This window comes from Haliotis rufescens, unplaced genomic scaffold (genome assembly GCF_023055435.1).
Source record: "Haliotis rufescens isolate VD_foot unplaced genomic scaffold, xgHalRufe1.0.p SCAF_3, whole genome shotgun sequence".
Taxonomy (NCBI): domain Eukaryota; kingdom Metazoa; phylum Mollusca; class Gastropoda; order Lepetellida; family Haliotidae; genus Haliotis; species Haliotis rufescens.
Window position 1 is genome coordinate 52542735 of NW_025964001.1, and position 22696 is coordinate 52565430.

At 40.8% G+C, this 22696-nt stretch overlaps 1 protein-coding gene across 6 annotated transcripts in view; it reads right to left on the bottom strand.

The window, feature by feature from the left end:
• The window catches only part of LOC124141954 (probable tubulin polyglutamylase ttll-15), a 36327-nt gene extending 15985 nt beyond the window's left edge, over window positions 1-20342 (bottom strand). Inside the window, exons 1-7 of one of the 6 annotated variants that reach the window (XM_046510154.2) lie at window positions 20322-20342; window positions 14861-14925; window positions 10161-10388; window positions 8910-9065; window positions 4154-4273; window positions 2998-3073; window positions 1791-1860 (exon numbers count right to left, since the gene is read on the bottom strand). In XM_046510154.2, the coding sequence (XP_046366110.1) occupies window positions 1791-1860; window positions 2998-3073; window positions 4154-4273; window positions 8910-9065; window positions 10161-10388; window positions 14861-14893 (683 nt within the window). In that variant the 5' untranslated portion in view covers window positions 14894-14925; window positions 20322-20342. Of the gene's footprint in view, window positions 1-1790; window positions 1861-2997; window positions 3074-4153; window positions 4274-8909; window positions 9066-10160; window positions 10389-14860; window positions 14926-18032; window positions 18418-20021; window positions 20041-20321 lie in introns of those variants that run through there. The other 5 variants (XM_046510153.2, XM_046510152.2, XM_046510151.2 and 2 more) reach the window with 5 other exon arrangements.
• Between the last annotated feature and the right edge of the window lie 2354 nt (window positions 20343-22696).

The window sequence follows — 22696 nt, forward strand, 5'->3', positions numbered from 1 at the left end:
TTTTACATGTACATGTACATCACTGTTATGTCTATATATGACATGTTACACACTTGAGGCAGCACATGAACAGATACAAATAAGAAGTCACCTGAAACTGCATTTTAAGTTATCTAAAACATGTCTACTCATTGGTGTAAGTACCGTATTCGATGTAATAAGCGCCCCGCTCTAATAAGCGCCAATGGCGATATTTGCAAATATATTGGCAAGTGAACAATCCAAATTAGCACCCCTTCCGATTGTTCAATGTACACAAGATTTATTTATTCGTGTATAATATGCACTCGTGTGTTATATCCACCCTTAATTATGGGCAATTAAATTCTGGAAAAATATATCTCTCGTATATAAACATTTCAGGCTGTCAGCATAAACCACAAAATTTATGATCTTTCAACTCTGTTTTTTTTTCACCAAAATAATATTCTAATAAGAGCCCCCTATTTCTAATTTTGAGAGTGCCCTGGGTGCTTATTACATCGAATACAGTATACACAATAGACTGGACCCAAAGGAGTAAAAGCATATCAAATGCCTAAAGAAAACTTACAATACCTAGTAAATGATAGCGTATGAGTAACACTCAATGGCTCAAATCCTTATCAATACCTAGTAAATGATAGCGTATGAGTAACACTCAATGGCTCAAATCCTTATCAGGAACAAGTATATTCTGATGAGGATAAAACTTTATCTGGGTAATATTATACACTTATCCCTGTATTAACATGAATAAATACATCATGACAAACTTACAATACATCAAGCACTGCTTCCCACTTATCACAAAAAAATTAAATGAACTCACAACAAAAGCTTTCACACAATCAAGGTGTGACGTCAATGTGACACAAACATGCTGACAGCAGAAGTTTGACTGCTAGGTTTGTAAAAATATAATGGTTAGCTTGATGGGAAATGTACATAATAGAAATGTAAAAAATATAATGCTTGGTACACACATGGAACTCAAAGTAAAATAGACATTGTGTCTTTCTTCATAAGGCCAGACACGAAGAGTTTTATATTTTTCGGTTTATTATTGTTTTTGTTTTGCTCTTTTGTGTGTGGTTTCTTCATTTTGGAAAGGTGGCCCAGGAAATATGTAAAAGAAAGAATACAATTGGTCTGACCTTTGGAACGACCTAGACAGAATTGTGTATATACGGACATAGTTCTGTCCTGTAGGGATGGGATGGGTAACTCGGGTACCCGGGTCGGGTGGGTACTGAGTAGGTCCGGAGTACCCACAGGACTACCCGGACCTGTGGTTAGTCACGTGATATATTGTCTAATGACTAAAGTATTTGGAACTCTATGGTTACACTACAAATCATTAATGTTCGCTTTTCTTTCTGACTGTGCACCCATTCCTTCTGATTTTTCATATGATTGAATAAAGATATAACTTAAGTCAACTTCAGTGTATGAATGACCAGATTGTTTAATACATGTATCGAAATACGTCTTGCCAGGGCTATGCTAAAAAAGTTCCCAATCGGACATTTTCAGACATCTCCTGAGACCTACAGTGGGTACCCGGGTAGGGTTGGGTAACAGGGGGGCAGGTACCCGGGTAGTAAATTTGGACTCGTCCCAGCCCTACTGTCTTGTGATGAAAGATTCTAAAAAATGTATTTGTAGCCTAACACCACAGACAACCAATTACATATATATTCAAAGATTGGTCAATTAGAAGAAATTGTTTAAATGAAATGATCGATGGTAAAATCCCAAGCCAGTTCCAACATTACTTGGCAGTATGATGGAGAAAACTAGTTCCTCACCTTTTGTCAATGAGGAACGGCTTGGCCACATACTCCTGTATAAATGTACCCTCCTGCGTCAAGTCCAGGTCTACAGAACAGAGAGGGGACAATCCAGATACCAAGGCAGATAACACCATGATGCTGAGGCCACAACAACTTAATGATTTGTTCTTCTGTTTCCCGACCCAAAGTGATGATACAAGGAATGTATCATCAAAACAGATGTTAAGATCATATCAACTGATGAAACATGATGACTGCATATTAAAATTTATACTGAAGCAAAACAACATTGTTACTAACCCTTGGCATTTAATAATTGTCAGATAATAATTTTGAACTTCTCTCTTACTGATGGTGATTACACGATTACTTAGCAAGGAAGACGATCGAATTACTAAATATATCAACCTGTTCCTTGTATCTTATCAGAAAAACTTAACCTAAAAGTAATATTTCTCAAAACAAAGAAAAACAGGAGGACTTTATTCAGAATAACAAAAAGTAAATGTGTTGTGTCCTAAACAATGTATGCACCAAGGACAGAAAGCATGAAAACAAAGGACTGTACATTATCAGGGCAGAAACCTTGCTTTTCATTCTACTTATATCTTATGTGTCACATATGCATAATTTTAATTGATAATGGACAAAATATATGTTTTTACCTTCAAGGCATAACAAAAAAATACTTTTTTATTTTAAAATAAGAGAAAATGTTTTTTCTCAATTACGTTTTGGGACAAGATTAATTCAAATGTATCAAACACAAAATCAGTTCTTTACACATAATCACCTAAGTAAACTTTTCTAAGCACACAGACTAATAACAGAAACCAGATAACCAGCTCTAAGGGGTGAAACATCTCCATGATAACCCGGTCTAAGGGGCGAATCATCTCCATGATAACCCGGTCTAAGGGGCGAATCATCTCCATGATAACCCGGTCTAAAGGGTAAAACATCTCTATGATAACCCGGTCTAAGGGGTAAAACATCTCTATGATAACCCGGTCTAAGGGAAGAATCATCTCTATGATAACACGGTCTAAGGGGTGAATCATCTCCATGATAACCTGGTCTAAGGGGTGAATCATCTCCATGATAACCAGGTCTAAGGGGTGAATCATCTCCATGATAACCTAGTCTAAGGGGTGAATCATCTCTATGATAACACGGTCTAAGGGGTGAATCATCTCCTACTACAGACACAACCTGGTCCTACCTTGTATGTCCTTGATCTCGATGCCGCGGTGGTTGTTGCTCTTCTGTACCCACTTGGTGCCCGGATGATCCTTGGCCTGGTGGCAATCAATAGCCAAGATGAAATGAAATGGGGTTTGCACGCTCAGAATTATGGCACTTACATTTATACAACGACATGTGCACCGCACGTGCATATGTGTGTACATATGTGTATCTATGTGCATGCACCTGTGTGTGTGTGGCTGTGTGTACTTGTCCTGAGTGATAGCACACTGAGATACCATGCCACAGTTTAAAATGGATACCCTGCACACATTTTGGAAGTTTTGGGCTACAAAATCCGAAGTCGACACATTTCCAAGTTGTTTACGTATGATTTGTATGGGGAATGTTCAGCTTGAGTGATTTCATCCGACAGCCAGGTAAGTTTCTTCCCAAACAAACACTTTCAGAGACGGTGCCATACAATACAATTCACAGCTGCAGCATTCAACGTGAGACATCAGTCCAAGTATTAGAAACTGGCTCCATTTAGCCATGCAGAACATTTTGCATCAAATCAAATTGAAAGTCAAATGTGGTCAGATGCATCACATTCATAGGCACTGACCAAGAGACCTCTATTAATCTGTAGTCTACATGTGCATGGCAAATGGATGTTGCTCTATTGTAAATAGGTGGTCAGGCTCGCTGACTTGGTTGATGCATGTCATCATATCCCAATTGCGTGGAGCGATGGTCATGATGTCAATCACTGGATTGTCTGGTCCAGACTCAATTATTTACAGATCGCCGTCATATAGCTGGCATGTTGCTGAGTGCAGCGTTAAACAAACAAACAAACGAAAACAATAAAAAGATGTCAACACATGTGACATACTGCTTTGGTATCTCACCGTCTGTCTCTTCACCCAGTGGGTATTATTTGTTTTTATGTCACTTTCATTAGTACTATTCAATCAATATTAAGGCATGGGCCACAGAGAATGGGGTTCATGTCTTGTATCCATGGGGGGAGTCAAATCTGTGTTTTTTGTGTGACGAACCAGCACTGTAACCTCAAGGCTACCCTGCCTCCCTTGGAACACTGAAATAACTGGGAAAATGTTGGCAAGTACTTGCAAAAACAGAATCTGATGTCACCACAAACATTAACTGATGGTTTGATGACTTACATAATCTCGGAACTTGTCCTTGTCGTAGGGCACTTTGAACGCCCGTGGGATGAACTTCATCTTGGTGGAGGCGAGGCTGGCCTTGTTGGTGATGTACCCCGACCCCGGGAAATGATTCACCTGGAGGATGACAGATACACACAGCTACAGAAGAATCCCCATCAGCAGGTTCACAGCTACAACACAGCTACCACACAGCCACATCACATCTACATCACAGCTACAACACAGCCACATCACAGCTACAACACAGCTACATCACAGCCACATCACAGCCACATCACAGCTACAACACAGCTACAACACAGCCACATCACATCTACATCACAGCCACATCACAGCTACATCACAGCCACATCACAGCTACAACACAGCTACAACACAGCCACATCACAGCTACAACACAGCTACCACACAGCCACATCACATCTACATCACAGCTACAACACAGCTACATCACAGCCACATCACATCTACAACACAGCCACATCACAGCCACATCACAGCTACAACACAGCCACATCACACCTATATCACATCTACAACACAGCCACATCACAGCTACAACACAGCTACCACACAGCTACAACACAGCTAAATCACAGCTACAATACAGCCACATCACATCTACAACACAGCCACATCACATCTAAATCACAGCTACAACACAGCCACATCACATCTACAACACAGCCACATCACATCTACAACACAGCTACAACACAGCTACATCACAGCCACATCACAGCTACAACACAGCCACATCACAGCCACATCACAGCTACAACACAGCCACATCACAGCTACAACACAGCCACATCACATCTACAACACATCTACAACACAGCTACAACACAGCCACATCACATCTACAACACAGCTACAACACAGCTAAATCACATCTACAACACAGCCACATCACATCTACAACACAGCTACATCACAGCTACAACACAGCCACATCACATCTACATCACATCTACATCACAGCTACAACACAGCCACATCACAGCTAAATCACAGCTACAATACAGCCACATCACATCTACAACACAGCCACATCACAGCTACAACACAGCTACAACACAGCTACATCACAGCCACATCACAGCTACAACACAGCCACATCACAGCCACATCACAGCTACAACACAGCCACATCACAGCTACAACACAGCCACATCACATCTACAACACATCTACAACACAGCTACAACACAGCCACATCACATCTACAACACAGCTACAACACAGCTAAATCACATCTACAACACAGCCACATCACATCTACAACACAGCTACATCACAGCTACAACACAGCCACATCACATCTACATCACAGCTACAACACAGCCACATCACAGCTAAATCACAGCTACAATACAGCCACATCACATCTACAACACAGCCACATCACAGCTACAACACAGCTACAACACAGCTACATCACAGCCACATCACAGCTACAACACAGCCACATCACAGCCACATCACAGCTACAACACAGCCACATCACAGCTACAACACAGCCACATCACATCTACAACACAGCTACAACACAGCCACATCACATCTACAACACAGCTACAACACAGCTAAATCACAGCTACAACACAGCCACATCACATCTACATCACATCTACATCACAGCTACAACACAGCCACATCACAGCTAAATCACAGCTACAATACAGCCACATCACATCTACAACACAGCCACATCACAGCTACAACACAGCTACAACACAGCTACATCACAGCCACATCACAGCTACAACACAGCTACAACACAGCTACATCACAGCCACATCACAGCTACAACACAGCCACATCACAGCCACATCACAGCTACAACACAGCCACATCACAGCTACAACACAGCCACATCACATCTACAACACAGCTACAACACAGCCACATCACATCTACAACACAGCTACAACACAGCTAAATCACATCTACAACACAGCCACATCACATCTACAACACAGCTACATCACAGCTACAACACAGCCACATCACATCTACATCACAGCTACAACACAGCCACATCACAGCTAAATCACAGCTACAATACAGCCACATCACATCTACAACACAGCCACATCACAGCTACAACACAGCTACAACACAGCTACATCACAGCCACATCACAGCTACAACACAGCCACATCACAGCCACATCACAGCTACAACACAGCCACATCACAGCTACAACACAGCCACATCACATCTACAACACAGCTACAACACAGCCACATCACATCTACAACACAGCTACAACACAGCTAAATCACATCTACAACACAGCCACATCACATCTACAACACAGCTACATCACAGTTACAACACAGCCACATCACATCTACATCACAGCTACAACACAGCCACATCACAGCTAAATCACAGCTACAATACAGCCACATCACAGCTACAACACAGCCACATAACAGCTAGATCACAGCTACATCACATCACCATCACAGCTGGATCACAGCCACAACACGGCCACATCACAGCCACAACACAGCTACATCACATCACCATCACAGCTGGATCACAGCCACAACACGGCCACATCACAGCCACATCACATCACAGCCACATCACAGCTACAACACAGCCACATCACATCTACAACACATCTACAACACAGCTACATCACAGCCACATAACAGCTAGATCACAACCACATCACAGCCACATCACAGCTAGATCACAACCACATCACAGCCACATCACATCTACAACACAGCCACATCACAGCAAAATCACAGCTACAACACAGCCACATCACAGCTATATCACAGCCACATCACAGCCACATCACAGCCACATCACATCTACAACACAGCTACAACACAGCTAAATCACAGCTAAATCACAGCTACAACACAGCCACATCACAGCCACATCACAGCCACATCACAGCTACATCACAGCCACATCACATCTACAACACAGCCACATCACATCTACAACACAGCCACATCACATCTACAACACAGTTACATCACAGCCACATCACAGCTAGATCACAACCACATCACAGCCACATCACAGCTAGATCACAACCACATCACAGCCACATCACAGCCACATCACAGCTACAACACAGCCACATCACAGCTATATCACAGCCACATCACAGCCACATCACATCTACAACACAGCTACAACACAGCTAAATCACAGCTAAATCACAGCTACAACACAGCCACATCACAGCCACATCACAGCCACATCACAGCTACATCACAGCCACATCACATCTACAACACAGCCACATCACATCTACAACACAGCCACATCACATCTACAACACAGTTACATCACAGCCACATCACAGCTAGATCACAACCACATCACAGCCACATCACAGCTAGATCACAACCACATCACAGCCACAACACAGCTTCATCACAGCCACAACACAGCTACATCACAGCTAGATCACAACCACATCACAGCAACATCACAGCCACATCACAGCCACATCACAGCTACATCACAGCTACAACACAGCCACATGACTGCTGGATCACAGCTACAACAATACTACATCACAACTACAACACAGCCACATCACATCTACATCACAGCTACATCAAAGCCACAAGAAAGCTACAACACATCTACATTAAAGCTACATCACAGCTACAACAATGCTGCAACACATCTACATCAAAGCTACAACATGTCTACATCAAAGCTACAACATGTCTACATCAAAGCTACATCACAGCCACAAGAAAGCTACATCACAGCTACAACAATGCTACAAAACATCTCCATCAAAGCTACATCACAGCCACAAGAAAGCTATATCACAGCTACAACAAAGCTACAACATATCTACATCAAAGCTACATCACAGCCACAAGAAAGCTACATCACAGCTACAACAATGCTACAAAACATCTACATCAAAGCTACATCACAGCCACAAGAAAGCTACATCACAGCTACAACAATGCTACAAAACATCTCCATCAAAACTACATCACAGCCACAAGAAAGCTATATCACAGCTGCAACAAAGCTACAACATATCTACATCAAAGCTACATCACAGCCACAAGAAAGATACATCACAGCTACAACAACGCTACAACATATCTACATCAAAGCTACATTACAGCTACATCACAGCCACAAGAAAATTACATCACAGTTACACTAAAGCTACAACACATCTACATCAAAGCTACATCACAGCCACAAGAAAGCTACGTCACAGCTACAACAAAGCTACAACATATCTACATCAAAGCTACATCACAGCCACAAGAAAGCTACGTCACAGCTACAACAAAGCTACAACATATCTACATCAAAGCTACATCACAGCCACAAGAAAGCTACATCACAGCTACAACAAAGCTACAACATATCTACATCAAAGCAACAAGAAAGATACATCACAGCTACAACATTGCTACATCACAGATACAACACAGATACAACAATGCTACATCACCGCTACAACCAAGCTACATCACAGCTTCAATGTGTACAAGTAAACCATTGGCCTATAGTATGACCCAGTAGTTGTTGGAAATAAACATTATCGTGTGTTTTAAGAGAGAGAAAACATTTTCCAAGATAAGTATTTCTTTATTAATTAATTTCACTGTCTAAATGGAAAGAAAGGGGCAAGATTGTTTTAAAATTACTCCTGCCTCACACCCTTGATTTGGATTAAATCTAATAATATATTGATTGTGGCCTTCAGTGTTCCACATGCAATACTTACCCTCTGATGTGGTTTCAGGTTGGACATAGATTTGGCGAATGCAATAAATGGGTAGTCATGTGACCAGAGAATGTCCCAGTCAGACTCCTGACTTCCTGTCACATACCCAACTCTCTCAAACACATTAAATACGTGCTTCAGGTAGCCAGTCTCAATCTGAAACACAGGACATGGTAGATGTAACAGGTGCTGCCGCCCAGGGAAAATATTAACATGATTAATGGCTGACCTATATTTAAGCAGAATGGCCAGGAACCTTGGTGTTTCACAGTTGATTTTCATAACTGTGTTATAAAGTTTAACGTGCCAAATAAGCAATTAAGGGTAATTATTTTTCACTACACTTCAAGAACTTTTAAAAACGCATGAAAACTTAGAGTATCATGATCATAATAATTGTCCCCAGACCACGGGCTGACTTCCCCTCACTCACCATCTTCCCTGACCCAAACCACGGGCTGACTTCCCCTCACTCACCCTCTTCCCTGACCCCAGACCACGGGCTGACTTCCCCTCACTCATCCTCTTCCCTGACCCCAGACCACGGGTTGACTTCCCCTTACTCACCCTCTTCCCTGCCACCCAGACCACGGGCTGACTTCCCCTCACTCACCCTCTTACCTACAACCCAGACCACGGGCTGACTTCCCCTCACTCACCCTCTTACCTACAACCCAGACCACAGGCTGACTTCCCCTCACTCATCCTCTTCCCTGACCCCAGACCACAGGCTGACTTCCCCTCACTCACCCTCTTCCCTGCCACCCAGACCACGGGCCGACTTCCCCTCACTCACCCTCTTCCCTGACCCCAGACCACGGGCTGACTTCCCCTCACTCACCCTCTTCCCTGACCCCAGACCATGGGCTGACTTCCCCTCACTCACCCTCTTCCCTGCCACCCAGACCACGGGCTGACTTCCCCTCACTCACCCTCTTCCCTGACCCCAGACCATGGGCTGACTTCCCCTCACTCACCCTCTTCCCTGCAACCCAGACCATGGGCTGACTTCCCCTCACTCACCCTCTTCCCTGCCACCCAGACCACGGGCTGACTTCCCCTCACTCACCCTCTTCCCTGACCCCAGACCATGGGCTGACTTCCCCTCACTCACCCTCTTCCCTGCCACCCAGACCACGGGCTGACTTCCCGTCACTCACCCTCTTCCCTGACCCCAGACCATGGGCTGACTTCCCCTCACTCACCCTCTTCCCTGCAACCCAGACCATGGGCTGACTTCCCCTCACTCACCCTCTTCCCTGCCACCCAGACCACCGGCTGCTTGTACACGGCCTTCCCGTCGCGCCCCTCTGGGAGGATGAGCCCTGAGTGGAGGATGCTATGATCCTCCTTCATCTTGTGCAGCTCATAGATATTGAGGACGGTGAGGATGATCCCGAGGAAGAGAATGACCCCCACGATGTAGATAAGCTTGCTAGGGGAGCGAATACGATGACGGTGGCCATAGTCGTCCATACCCTGAGACAGAGAATGAGACACTGGAAGAATGAGTAAATTTGGAAACATACAATCCAAAGAATACGATGACACTGAATCAGGTCACACAATGTAACCATCCTATCATCCTATGGTTGTCTCTGGTGACAAACACTGGGTACTGGAGACCTTTTCTGCCCCTGTATTACCAGTCTAAAAGAGCGAGTGAAGGGAGTCATGCATTTGTCCATCTTCCCGAGGCAAGGGAGTTAACTGACTTTAACGTCCAGTTTCCACCCTTGCCGAAATAGGCTGGAATTCCTGGGCTCGATCGTAGCGCCACCAGTGGCTATTACGAATTATGTCCCTTCTATGCCACTCCTATGGACCAATCAGATTCCACCTCTCGTATCACTTGCAAATGCTTCAAACAAAATGGTGGCGCCCGGTCAAGACGACCTGATCGATAGTCAAGATCTTTACTGTGATAAAACGAGTCTTACATCGCAAAGTGCATCAGATCAAATGAGCACTTTGATAAAAAACATGAAAAGATTTAGAAAATATCTGTTGACAATGAGCTAGCGGTGAACATACTTTGCAAACCCTGCATTCGTCCAAAATCTGCATGACAGTTTACGAACCGGATTTCAATTTCTTTGCGCGATTTTGATTTGACTATGCATAGACTCGTAAGTCCAGCCAAAATGTAACTCCATAATACCAGCCTAGTTCGGCAAGGGTGGAAACTGGACTTTTATAGTCAGTTAACTCACTTGCCTCGGGAAGATGGCATTTGTCAGATATTATACATGGCCAGATACATGTATATGACAAGGCCAACAAATCATGGCAATCTGGGTAGTTGTTTGTTAGTCAAATGATGCTTTATGTTGCGTTCACTACGGGCACACACTCTATCCACTAGGCCAGGGGGGGTCAGATAGTCAATCGAGTAAGCTTTGATTGTGATAGCTGTACTCAATTACTTCCAGCAGTATTTTGGGCCCTGTTAAGATTCCGGGTTTGAATTGGTCTTCAGCAACCCATGCTAAAAGAGGCGACTAACAGGATCGGGTGGTCAGGCTAGCTGACTTGGTTGATGCATGTCATCGTATCCCAATTGCTTAGAAACATACTGATGATGTCAATCACTGGATTATTGGGTCCAGATTCAATTATTTACAGACAGCTGTCATGTAGCTGGAATATTGGTGAGTGAGGCATTATAAAACAAACAAAAGCTCCACATAATTGAGTCTGGTCAAGACAATCCAGTGATAGACATCATGAGCATCGATCCATGCAATTTTGATACGATGAATGGCATCAACCAAATCCCTGTGCCTAAAGAGCACTCAGAAAACATAGTGAGGAATGGGCTATCAGCTGATAATATGAAGTTTAGAAAGTTTGTTCCTTCTCCTCTATTGAGAATGGCACTCTACTACCAGGTCTTTCTGAACATGATGAAATGTAGTATTCCTGCCAATCTAAGTTCTCACTGCCGCTAAACAAAGATCTGTGGACATCCCATTACGGTCACGTCAGAACGACCTTTCATCTGACCAATCAAAGCGTCGCTTACCAGATAATGAAAGTGACAGTCGGAATGTGTTCTCAAATCTTGCAACCTCGACAGTACGATTGATTCCATCAAAGTTATCGTCAATCTCTCACTTCCGTGGGATAAACATTTGTTTCACAGTACATGGGAATCTCAACCATATATTAGACATTCTGGAATGTTCGTTTGTTCAGTTTTCAAAATTTTAATCGAGAATTGTGTCAACATATTTTTCAGGCGTAGTCTGAAATGGAAGTCGCCAGGTTTAATAGAGTGTCGTAAAGCTCGACCAAGCTGCTTTCTAATTGGCTGATGTCGACTTCTTGTTTGTCATTTCAGTGATCGGTCAAAGTTTGCAAAAGGTTGTTCTGATGTGACCCGTAATGGGATGTCCTCAGATCTTTGTTTAGCGGCAGCGAAAACTTAGATCTGATTTTAATGAGATTGTTTCTTAACCATACTATTTACAATACATTGATAAAGCCATAACCATTGATAAGATCGATTTCTGTCATATCTAGAGGCCTTTTTATGAATTTTCGGTGAGTGAGTGAGTGAGTGAGTGAGTGAGTGAGTGAGTGAGTGAGAGTGAGTGAGAGAAGAATCTGTATTGAGCATGGTGAGTTTGGTTAACGCCTTTTTTCACCTCATTTAATATATATAAAGCTCAAAATGATGCAGGTCTTAGACATTAATCACTTTAGTGAAACTCATGAGCAAGGGATGTTACATCTGTTATCATATGGTTTCTTGGATGCAACTTCAGACAGCCTGAGACGACTAGTCCATCCGTACACCAGGAGTGAGTGAGTGAGTGAGTGAGTGAGTGAGTGAGTGAGTGAGTGAGTGAGTGAGTGAGCATTTGTGAGAGCAAGTGATTTGAGTTTGAACAGTATTTCAGTGACATAGAGAATTCACAAGCTAGTTTGGATTCAGGAAAGCTATTCAACCAAAGAATTCTTTCTGTAAATTATAGTCTAACCATTCAACTGTTTCCTCCTTAATCAGCAACAATAAATATAAAATGCAATTTCATAAGCAGACACATAAATGAGGAGACAAGATACATATATATATATATATATATATACAGACTTTAAATGTAAGCCCCATGCAGTCAGATGTCTACAACAGTACTTAACAATAGTTAGCACAGATATTCATTTAAACTCTGGTCGGACATTTTGTATATATACATGTATTGCCATATTCGACCTAAAAAGCGCCCAGGGCGCTCTCAAAATTAGAAACAGGGGGCTCTTATTAGAATATTATTTTGGTAAAAAAAAAAGAGTTGAAAGATATATTTCATGGTTTATGCTGACAGCCTGAAATGTTTATATACGACAGATATATTTTTCCAGAATTTAATTGCCCATAATTAAAGGTGCATCGGAAGGGGTGCTAATTAGGATTGTATATTATTATCAAATATAACCGTGGGCGCTAATAAGAGCCGGGTGCTTATTACGTTGAATACAGTATTACTACTAGATTGTGACAAGCACAGGATATTCAGAGAGGGTCTACTACATGGGCAACACAAAACATATTTACTACTCAAAAGAAGTTAAAGAACATCCAATTCTTTTCTATGCCATGACAGATTCACTATAATAATGTGAAAGAATCAGGTGTTCTTTTAACTTGTTTTCAGAGCTACAGAAGGCAGCGTATTTGCTTAAAATATTCAAAACACAATTACTTTCAATAAACTTGCGTACAGAAACGCATGCATTAAATGAAAAACTCAAATGTATAAAAACGGCTCGCGTGAATACCCAATGAAGCTTTTACAGCATGTGTACAAAGAAGCTAATTTCCAAAACACAGTTACAATATACATCTAAAACATTATTTCGTTGTTTTTTTAATCTTAAAATGATCACTAATTTTGGGAAAAACCCAATAGAGTGATGAATAGATGAGTGAAAAAATATTGGTTAACCAATGAAAAATGTAATAACCCAATTAAAATAGAGACCTGAGAGTAAAAACTCAATTGCTCAAAAAGTTATCTGGAGCTCTGTGTTTTGAGTAGTATACTTTAAACACACATTTCAGAAAGGTGTGCCGAGTTTTAAACTGTTTGGAGCAGTATTTCAGTTATGTCGTGGTCTTAATTTGTGAGGAATGCCCAAAGTGATCTATGTCTCGGACATTTACCACTTTTGTGAAACCCATGACAAAGGGCATGGAGCTGCCAAACAAAAATTCATAAGGGTAGATCTGTGACACCCCACACACCTTAAGTTTTAAAGCATGTGGGAGATGCTTATCACAGTGAATATGGAATTATAAACACGCAATTGGAACTAACTTCCATTTGCCCTAGACTGAAGCTGTCAGTTATTATGCATGGAGAAGATATATCCACAGGGGAATTTGGAAAGGTCATGGAAAAACATGACAAGGTTAGGTGGAGTGAAATTACAGCACTAGTCAAGCACATGGCAGATGCTTGAGGACGTTTGGGGAGGAGGTCATGGCAGGTGTCGTGCCTATGTTCAAGGAGTTATGAATATTTGTTAAAAACTGCATGTATGGGGATTTATATAGGCTTTCTTGGGGGCAAGGCATCAGGTCATAAAAATGTCAGCCAAAATTTCCCAAGTGGAACTAGAAATTTGTTAACTCCAATCATGAAAATCATGAGCCGATAACAAACTTATTAAACTGACCAAGTAAAATAAATAGGTTTAAATTTAAAAATTTAGTATTACACGATTGCATTGGCTGTAATGATTGACCAACACTGAATTTCAGACAATGAGGACAAATAAACAAATCAAAAGGTTTGGACAAAAACAATTTTCCCAAATTTGCCCTTTGCAGCCACCGAGTTTGAACCCTAGATGAATCCCTGGTGCATATTGAGTATTAAACTTCTGGCTGTGAGATGTGCAGGCAGTCAAACACTGTCAGGAGACAGGCACTGTATACTTACAGGAAACTTCATTCTGTGGTACTGACGCTCCATTTGTTCTTAGTCTAGATTCTCAGATTTACTACCTGACAGTGTGAAAAAAAAATTAAAAATTATAATTGACACAAACACCATATTGCCTAATCTTGTGCTTTTGGAGTAGTGGTAGCAAAATCAAACAAAATTAACTATCAAAATATTATTCTAGCCTTTCTCACCTGGAAATACAGCCACAGCTGAACAAGCCTGGATCCAAGCAATAATGGCTGTATTAACGGATAATGACAAGCTACATAATTATGACCCTTGTCTGATATGGATAACAATCTGAAGGAATGAACACAAGAAAACACTTTCATCTAGATAATTGGATACAGACATGCTATGTTGCCATCACGGAGCCCAAGATACAGGGCTGATAGAGCAGAGGTGGAGCAGGCTATATATCCCACCTCAGGCTCTCCAGGTAGTCAATAGTTATGCAAATACATTTCTCTGTACATACATGTTTGAGGTATGTGGGTCAGAGTGAAAGGTGGCATGTTTAATACTTGAATTATGAATATGCTTTTTAATATCATTCGCTTGCTTGATTTTCTTTCGGTGTGTCCACCCAATGTCGTGTCTCTGATATGTAAAATAGAACACTTTAACAAAAACGTTAGAGCATATGCAGCATCATACTTTGTTTTGAGACTATTAGTAGTATTATCTGTGTTTCCTTAATTCAGATTGACTCCTCAATCATAACACTGGACACAACTCAAACAACTTCACTCAGTATATCCATATCTTATCTAACATTAAAGCTTTTGAGGTAGAATGCACGTTCAGTTCAAATGTCAGTTTAACTTGATTAAACCTACAAGTAATCTACATTGAAAGAAATGAAACACAGTATCTTATTTTTCTTATTATAAGTAAGCATGGCTACAGCTGACCAAGTCAAACACAGAACACTGACCAAACATGCCTGTTTTCTATCATAACTTTGTATCCGCGTCTGGGTATGATCAATACAATGTCTACCCTCAGTGGTCCCGCTGGCTTTTGAAACTGCCAGTCCTTGTGGACTGGCAACTCTAAAAATTACCAGTCCCCTCTAATTTTTACCAGTCCCAACTTTCAACAATTAAAAAACATATGAAAATCATTTGGTTTAATTCTTTCAACAACATGTTCAGTGCAAAGATGTCATCTCTGAAGTAACTTAGTTAGCTCTATACATCATTCACACAAACTCAGTCACAATTTTCTCTTTATTTTTTAATATTTTCAGACAGTCACTACAACTGGATATTTAACCTAGAAATAGACAAGGGGAAACCCTGATGGTAACAGACAAGCAGACTTTGTTCGAAAAATGTACTTATATCTGAATATATGAATATCACCGATTTTTTGTTCAACAACAAAGATCTATAAGAACTTTATTTGCCAGTCCTCAGGGACTGGCAGTCACATGAATTACCGGTCCAAGCCTAAATTTACTGGTAAAAAACTGGTAATTACCGGTAAACGGGAACACTGACCCTAAAACTCAAGTTTGTGATAAGGCCATAGAACAGGACCATAAGCTGTACATAAATAACATATTTTTTATTGACCCATGTATACTATGAGGCCTTGAAGGATTATTCAGGAACGGACGCAGCACCAGGCGTACGCAAGTTTCAATGCTACACATACTCAGATTAGTGGGTGTTTTGAGGTTTATTTGACAAGCATGAAAAGAAAGGTAACTCTTCCTCAAACAATGGGACATAAATCTACATTGGCACCTTTGCCTTGAGATTTCAGTCATGCCCTCAAATTACAAAGTATGTTGTTATTATACTCAAATCACATAACACCTTGTAATCACCAAGCTCCTCACAGCGATAGCCCATTCGCGGAGCTCTCTTTAGATGCTTTCGCTGCCACAGATACTTTCGCTGCCACCAGTCAAAACTCCCCACTGTGATAGGTGGCCACAACCATGCTTGGAGTTGAACTCGCAACTGAATGACCGTTATGTTTACAAACAAGTGACGACTGTCGCGACACCGACTACACTTACCGCTGTTAAATTACTTTCCTTGTTTGTCTGTTATTATGAACGTTACTTTGAGGTTAGAGGGCAAATTTCAAGATTCTTGTATTGGCCGCGCCCACACTGGTGGTAGCGATGTTACCGAGAGTGTAGGAAGGAGCTTGTGTAATCACAAGGCAAGGGAGGTAACCCATGGTACATTTCGAGTGCTAGAAAACTTTTTCTCTTTAAAAGTGCAAAAATGGAAAGTGTTCTACATTTATCTCTAATGTTATTTCTTGCATTAAAACTTCTTGACTACTGCAGCAGTGACCTGATTCACTAGCAAGGTAATGATTTGATTAGCTTATCAGGATCCTCTGATGTCATATCACAATGAATTGTACACTAAATCTGCTGAAAACTAAACTTTGCGGTATATTGTAGATATATCGTCGGATCATAGGTTTTCAGACAGCCATGTTTAACGTGATTACTTGCACTATGACAAGGGGTGTGGCGTCACACAGACATTGTAAATAGTCAGATGATGATCTGTATTTAAGATAAAGTCGTCTTTTATTTATAAGTGATTGAGATGTTTTACACAAATGTTTCTTAAGCGTCCAAAAATCCAATAATTCGGGGATACAAGGTGTTATATGATGATTATGTTCCCAGTCTATGACAAATCATAATGATACAAAGAGCGTGGGTCCTGTCTAGTGGTCGTATGACAAATGCCCAGTAATTTGAATGCAACACGGATATCTATAGTCTGGTGTTGCATCCGGACCTGATAATGTGGGCCAATACAAATATGTTTACCAGTTTACGGTTACAAATACACGTGGTCATAGCAGGCCTATCCTGTTTCTCATGTAGATATTACATTCTCAATGGCCTCTCAAATACTCTTACATCCTTCTCTTACATCCTTCTCTCAAATACTCTTACATCCTTCTCACAAGGATCAACATAAAGTCATTTGCCTCTAGAGATATTTACGAAACAGTATATCATGTTGCAGTCTTGTAGTCAATCCATATAGAATCTAGGCCTACTGAGACTTTTTAACAATACTGATCGAAGCCAACTTCACTTGAAGTTTTTTCCATCACCAGCTAGGCTTGAGCATAAGATATAAGATTACAACGATATTTGACAGATTACAACACTCACGTGTGCGTTTCTCTTCTAATGATTCCGGTGTGTCTCTATGATTTACATTTCACAACCTGGTAAACTCGGATATTGCGGAAGCAGCGTTACCGTTGACACATGCGAAATAAAAACTGCCATGTCACTGTCCTGGTCACCGGTATTTGTGTGAAGTCATTGATTAATGGGCGAGTGTTGGGGGTCGTTACATCAAGCGTGACGATGCGTCGTCACTCATCTCGACAGAAATACCAACCTACCCCTGGTCTGTTCTCGCGGTACTGAGTGCAGATGGCTTATAGTTTCATGTTTTCTATAAATCATGACTTAAAACTGTGACAGCTAAACTTGTGAATCTGAAACTGTCAGTGAACAGCGCGAGTGTTGAGGAATATTAGAGTTACCGCCCTTCTTTCTGGTCGCTGTGAGGTTCGGGTGGGGTTGTATTTAGCGGAGAGCCGTGCGCGATGGGGCCCAACAATAACATAGACTACATTTTGCTTTCAAATGTGTTCAAATGTTGCTGGTCGTGGATATAGTGCGTTTTTAAAGAGATGGGGAAAAACAAATGAGGGTTAACGTCAAAGCATATTCTGCCATGATATTTTAAATTAGACGATTTTATTGCTTAATCAGAGGTATCAAATCACAATAACCACCTCTGATTGAAATATCCGCGGAAGCTAATATTTATAAAACAATTTTTCTTCTACATTGAAAACACAATGTGTTTAGCTCAAAAGTGGACCATGCTACTATATGTCACAATTAACGGTCTACAAAGCTCAACAAAAATTATTATTGCCATCGATCCACGCCTTATGGTACGATACCTCGCCGTAATCAGCCAGGTCACTATTGAGCCTACGTTTTTCGAGTAAATTTCTCATTTAAGAATTATCCATCTAGCTGTACATGGGTGACCGCGTCCGACAGCTTGACTCCTGAGAGTTTCCATACACATAGCAACATGTGGTGTCTTTAGGCAAGCGACTTTGTTCGAAATATGCCTCTGTTCACCCAGCAGTTAATGGGTACCTGGTAGAATGAGATGGTAATAGCTGTTAACATTCCAGCGCCTCACATGCTGCTTGGGTTGTATACTCCCCAGGGTGCTGAGAACGAAAATCGAGAATGATCCACTGACCTGAGTAATAATGTAGCACTTTGAGCATGATTTCGGGTGTGGATTTGACGCATTGTAAATGTGAACATTACCCTTTAACAGTGACCATTAGAGACCCACCTTCCCGAGGCAAGAGAGTTAACTGACTACAAAAGTCCAGTTTCCACCCTTCCCGAACAAGGCTGGAATTCCTGGGCCCGATCGTAGCGCCACCAGTGGATATTACGAATTATTTCCCTTCCACGCCTCTCCTATGGACCAATCAGATTCTACCTCTCGTATCACTTGCATTTGTTTAAAACAAAATGGCGGCGCCCAGTCAGGACGATCTGAGTGAGTGAGTATGGTTTTACGCCGCTTTTAGCAATATTCCAGCAATATCACGGCGGGGGACACCAGAAATGGACTTCACACACTGTACCCATGTAGGGAATCGAACCCGGGTATTCGGCGTAGGACGATCTGATCTAAAATCAGTATCTATATTGTGATAAAACGGGTCTCACATCGCGAAGTGCATCAAATCACCTTCATAAAAAACATGAAAAGATATCTGTTGCCGCTGCACATGCTTTGCAAATCCTGCAATCGACCGAAATCTGCATGACAGTTTTGTGCAAATCCTGCAATCGACCGAAATCTGCATGAAAGTTTTACGAACCGGATTTCGATGTTGTTGCGCGATTTTGATTGGACTATGCATAGAGTCGTTAGTCCAGCCAAAATGTAACTCCATAATGCTAGCCTAGTTCGGCAAGGGTGGAAACTTTTAAAGTCAGTTAACTCTCTTGCCTCGGGAAGATGATTAAAACAATACATCAAGAGAATAAAAAAGACACTGATGATTAGAGACACAGAACAAACAAGGCGAAATATAATCCCACCCTTTCAACATATCCCGCCGATTATTGCCTGTAGGTATCTCTAGTCGTCTCCAGACAATAAGGGAAACAATGCTATTGTGTATGCCGTGGAGGAAGGACAGATCTGCCCAGCTTCATCATGACACCGACATCTCAGATGCTAAAGCTCGTCGATGAATGTATTCCTATCCGGAACCATTACATTTGCCTCTCTTAATGTCATCCCACCGATCAGTCAATTTTAGGCGTTGATGTTTATATACAAAATCCAATAAAATATCCGTAATAGAGAATCCATGTAACGAATCACAGCATGCTTACGTTGAGCAGAAAGAGAAATTCCATGTCTTAAAATTCAGACAGCATGTCCCGGATAGCAGCAAGTCCGAAAGGTTTGGTAAATATGTGTGTCTCGAGCATCTGTTGTTGACAGCGGTAATACATAGATCATTGTCTACCTCGTTCTTATATCACGTGATGAATCAATCATACAGCCGTTCCTGATAGAAGTGTCTAACATGTCTGCTCGGCAATGTCCGGAGGGGATTAACCTGTACAACTTTCACAGATCGTAGATTATTGCCTGTAGGTAATCTGTGTCATTTCCACATGCCCAACGAAACAAAGCACATTGTGTACACGTTGTTCTTGACAACTCTTCGAACCAAAAGGAATGATTTATACGATTCTACTGGAACACACGGACACTCGTTGATCACACGCATATTCAATATTTGGACTTCGGTGTTGGCTGGTGTTTCCATGCATGGATACTTTTGAAAGACAGAAATAAAATCGATCGATGTTTCATTAATATAGATCCAATTTCTACGTGCTTATCCGTTTTAGGGTGTATTCCTAAATTCCACGCATAATGCATATGCACAATGAATTATGTCAATATGTTAGAAAAAACAAGGGCGTTAACATTGATTTCACATTTGAATAATTGATTGTGTACACCATCATATAGAAGCTCGTGATATTTGTATTGATAAAGTCGTGTATGATAGTTGTTTCTATATTATAGTACTTTAAACTACATTCCAATAGCATCCCAATGGTGTTTTTAGAAAATTGCAATAACATCTCAATAGTGTTCTTAATATATTGCAATATCATGTCAATAGCTGTCAATATTGATGGCTCAATAATGTTGTTAATGTATTGCAATGACATCTCAGTTGTGTTATTAATATATTGCAATAGCATCTCAATAGTATTTTTAGAATGTTTCAATAGCATCACAATAGTGTTTTAAATGATATGGCAGTATCATCTCAATATTTGTTTTAATATATTGCAAAAATATATTGCAAAAGCAACCGAATACTGTTATAAACTAATAGCATCTCAATAGTGATTTTAACTATATATGTTGCAATAGCATCTCAATAGTGATTTAATTGTTTTGCCATAACATCTCAAATTCTGAATAGTGTTTTAAACTATAGGGCAATATCATGTCAATAGTGTTTTTAATATATTGCAATATCATCTGAATAATGATTTAAAAGCAAAAGCATCTCAATTGTGTTTTAAACTAAATCGCAATAACATCTCAATCGTGTTTTTAAGTGAATTACAATAACAACTCAATCGTGTTTTTAAGTGAATTACAATAACATCTCAAACGTGATTTTAAGTGAATTACAATAACATCTCAAGCGTGTTTTTAAGTGAATTACAATAACATCTCAATCGTGTTTTCAACTAAACTGCAACAACATCTCAATAGTGTTTTCACGATACTGCAAAAGTAAACATGCCCTCGATTATCATACCTACAAATAGTGGACTTATCTGTACATAGATATTAACCACTATCAAATAATATATTATCTCAATTAAAAATACATGGATGTATTACGACATTAAATACCGAAATGACAATTCCTGAACCTTCTTCTTTTCAAGATGCTCCCACTTGTATCTCTGTGATAACGTTAATACTATTCTATAGAAATAAGAGTAAATCCAAATACAAGTCATCCCTGATTCCGGCAAAACCACACGGCACTAATTCCTAATTGACATGTTATTGACATAGGCAACAGAGTAAGAGCTACGTATATGGACTTACAGAGAGTATGGTTTACAGCTCTTACCTTGTTGAGGAATACGTGACGCTTACATTGAGCTTCGTAAAGTCACTTATTTGCCTCGAATTTCTTTTTTCGTTTCCATGGTAACTAATTAATCAATAACACACGTGTATGTCAGAGAGTTGTTCACACAAGATGTTGGTATCAAAATCAATGGTTCTCGAACATCCGGCTTGATTAAAATAATTATATACAACCAGCAGGATGGGAACCTACAATAAGTCATCGAGAACGATGCCATTTATCTGGCTGGTGATGCTTTGATTCAGCCATACACTTATCAGATCGTGCTTGGGTACAAAGGCTAGATTACAATGACACGCGTCATGGATTTGAATTTATTGTCCTAGTGCAAGAAGAGCAATTTGATTATTTGTTGTTTGTTGTTGTTTTTAATCAAAATCCAATTTCTTTTGATAAAATGAAGAAATCAGATTGGATAGCGTATTTCAAAAACAAAGAGGTATTAGTTTTTCTCCCTGATTATGTTTTATAACCCCAACCCCAACCCCAACCCCAACCCCAACCCCAACCCTCTCTCACCTCATCCCAACCACCCACCAGTTCAACCCCAACTGATATTGTTTCGTG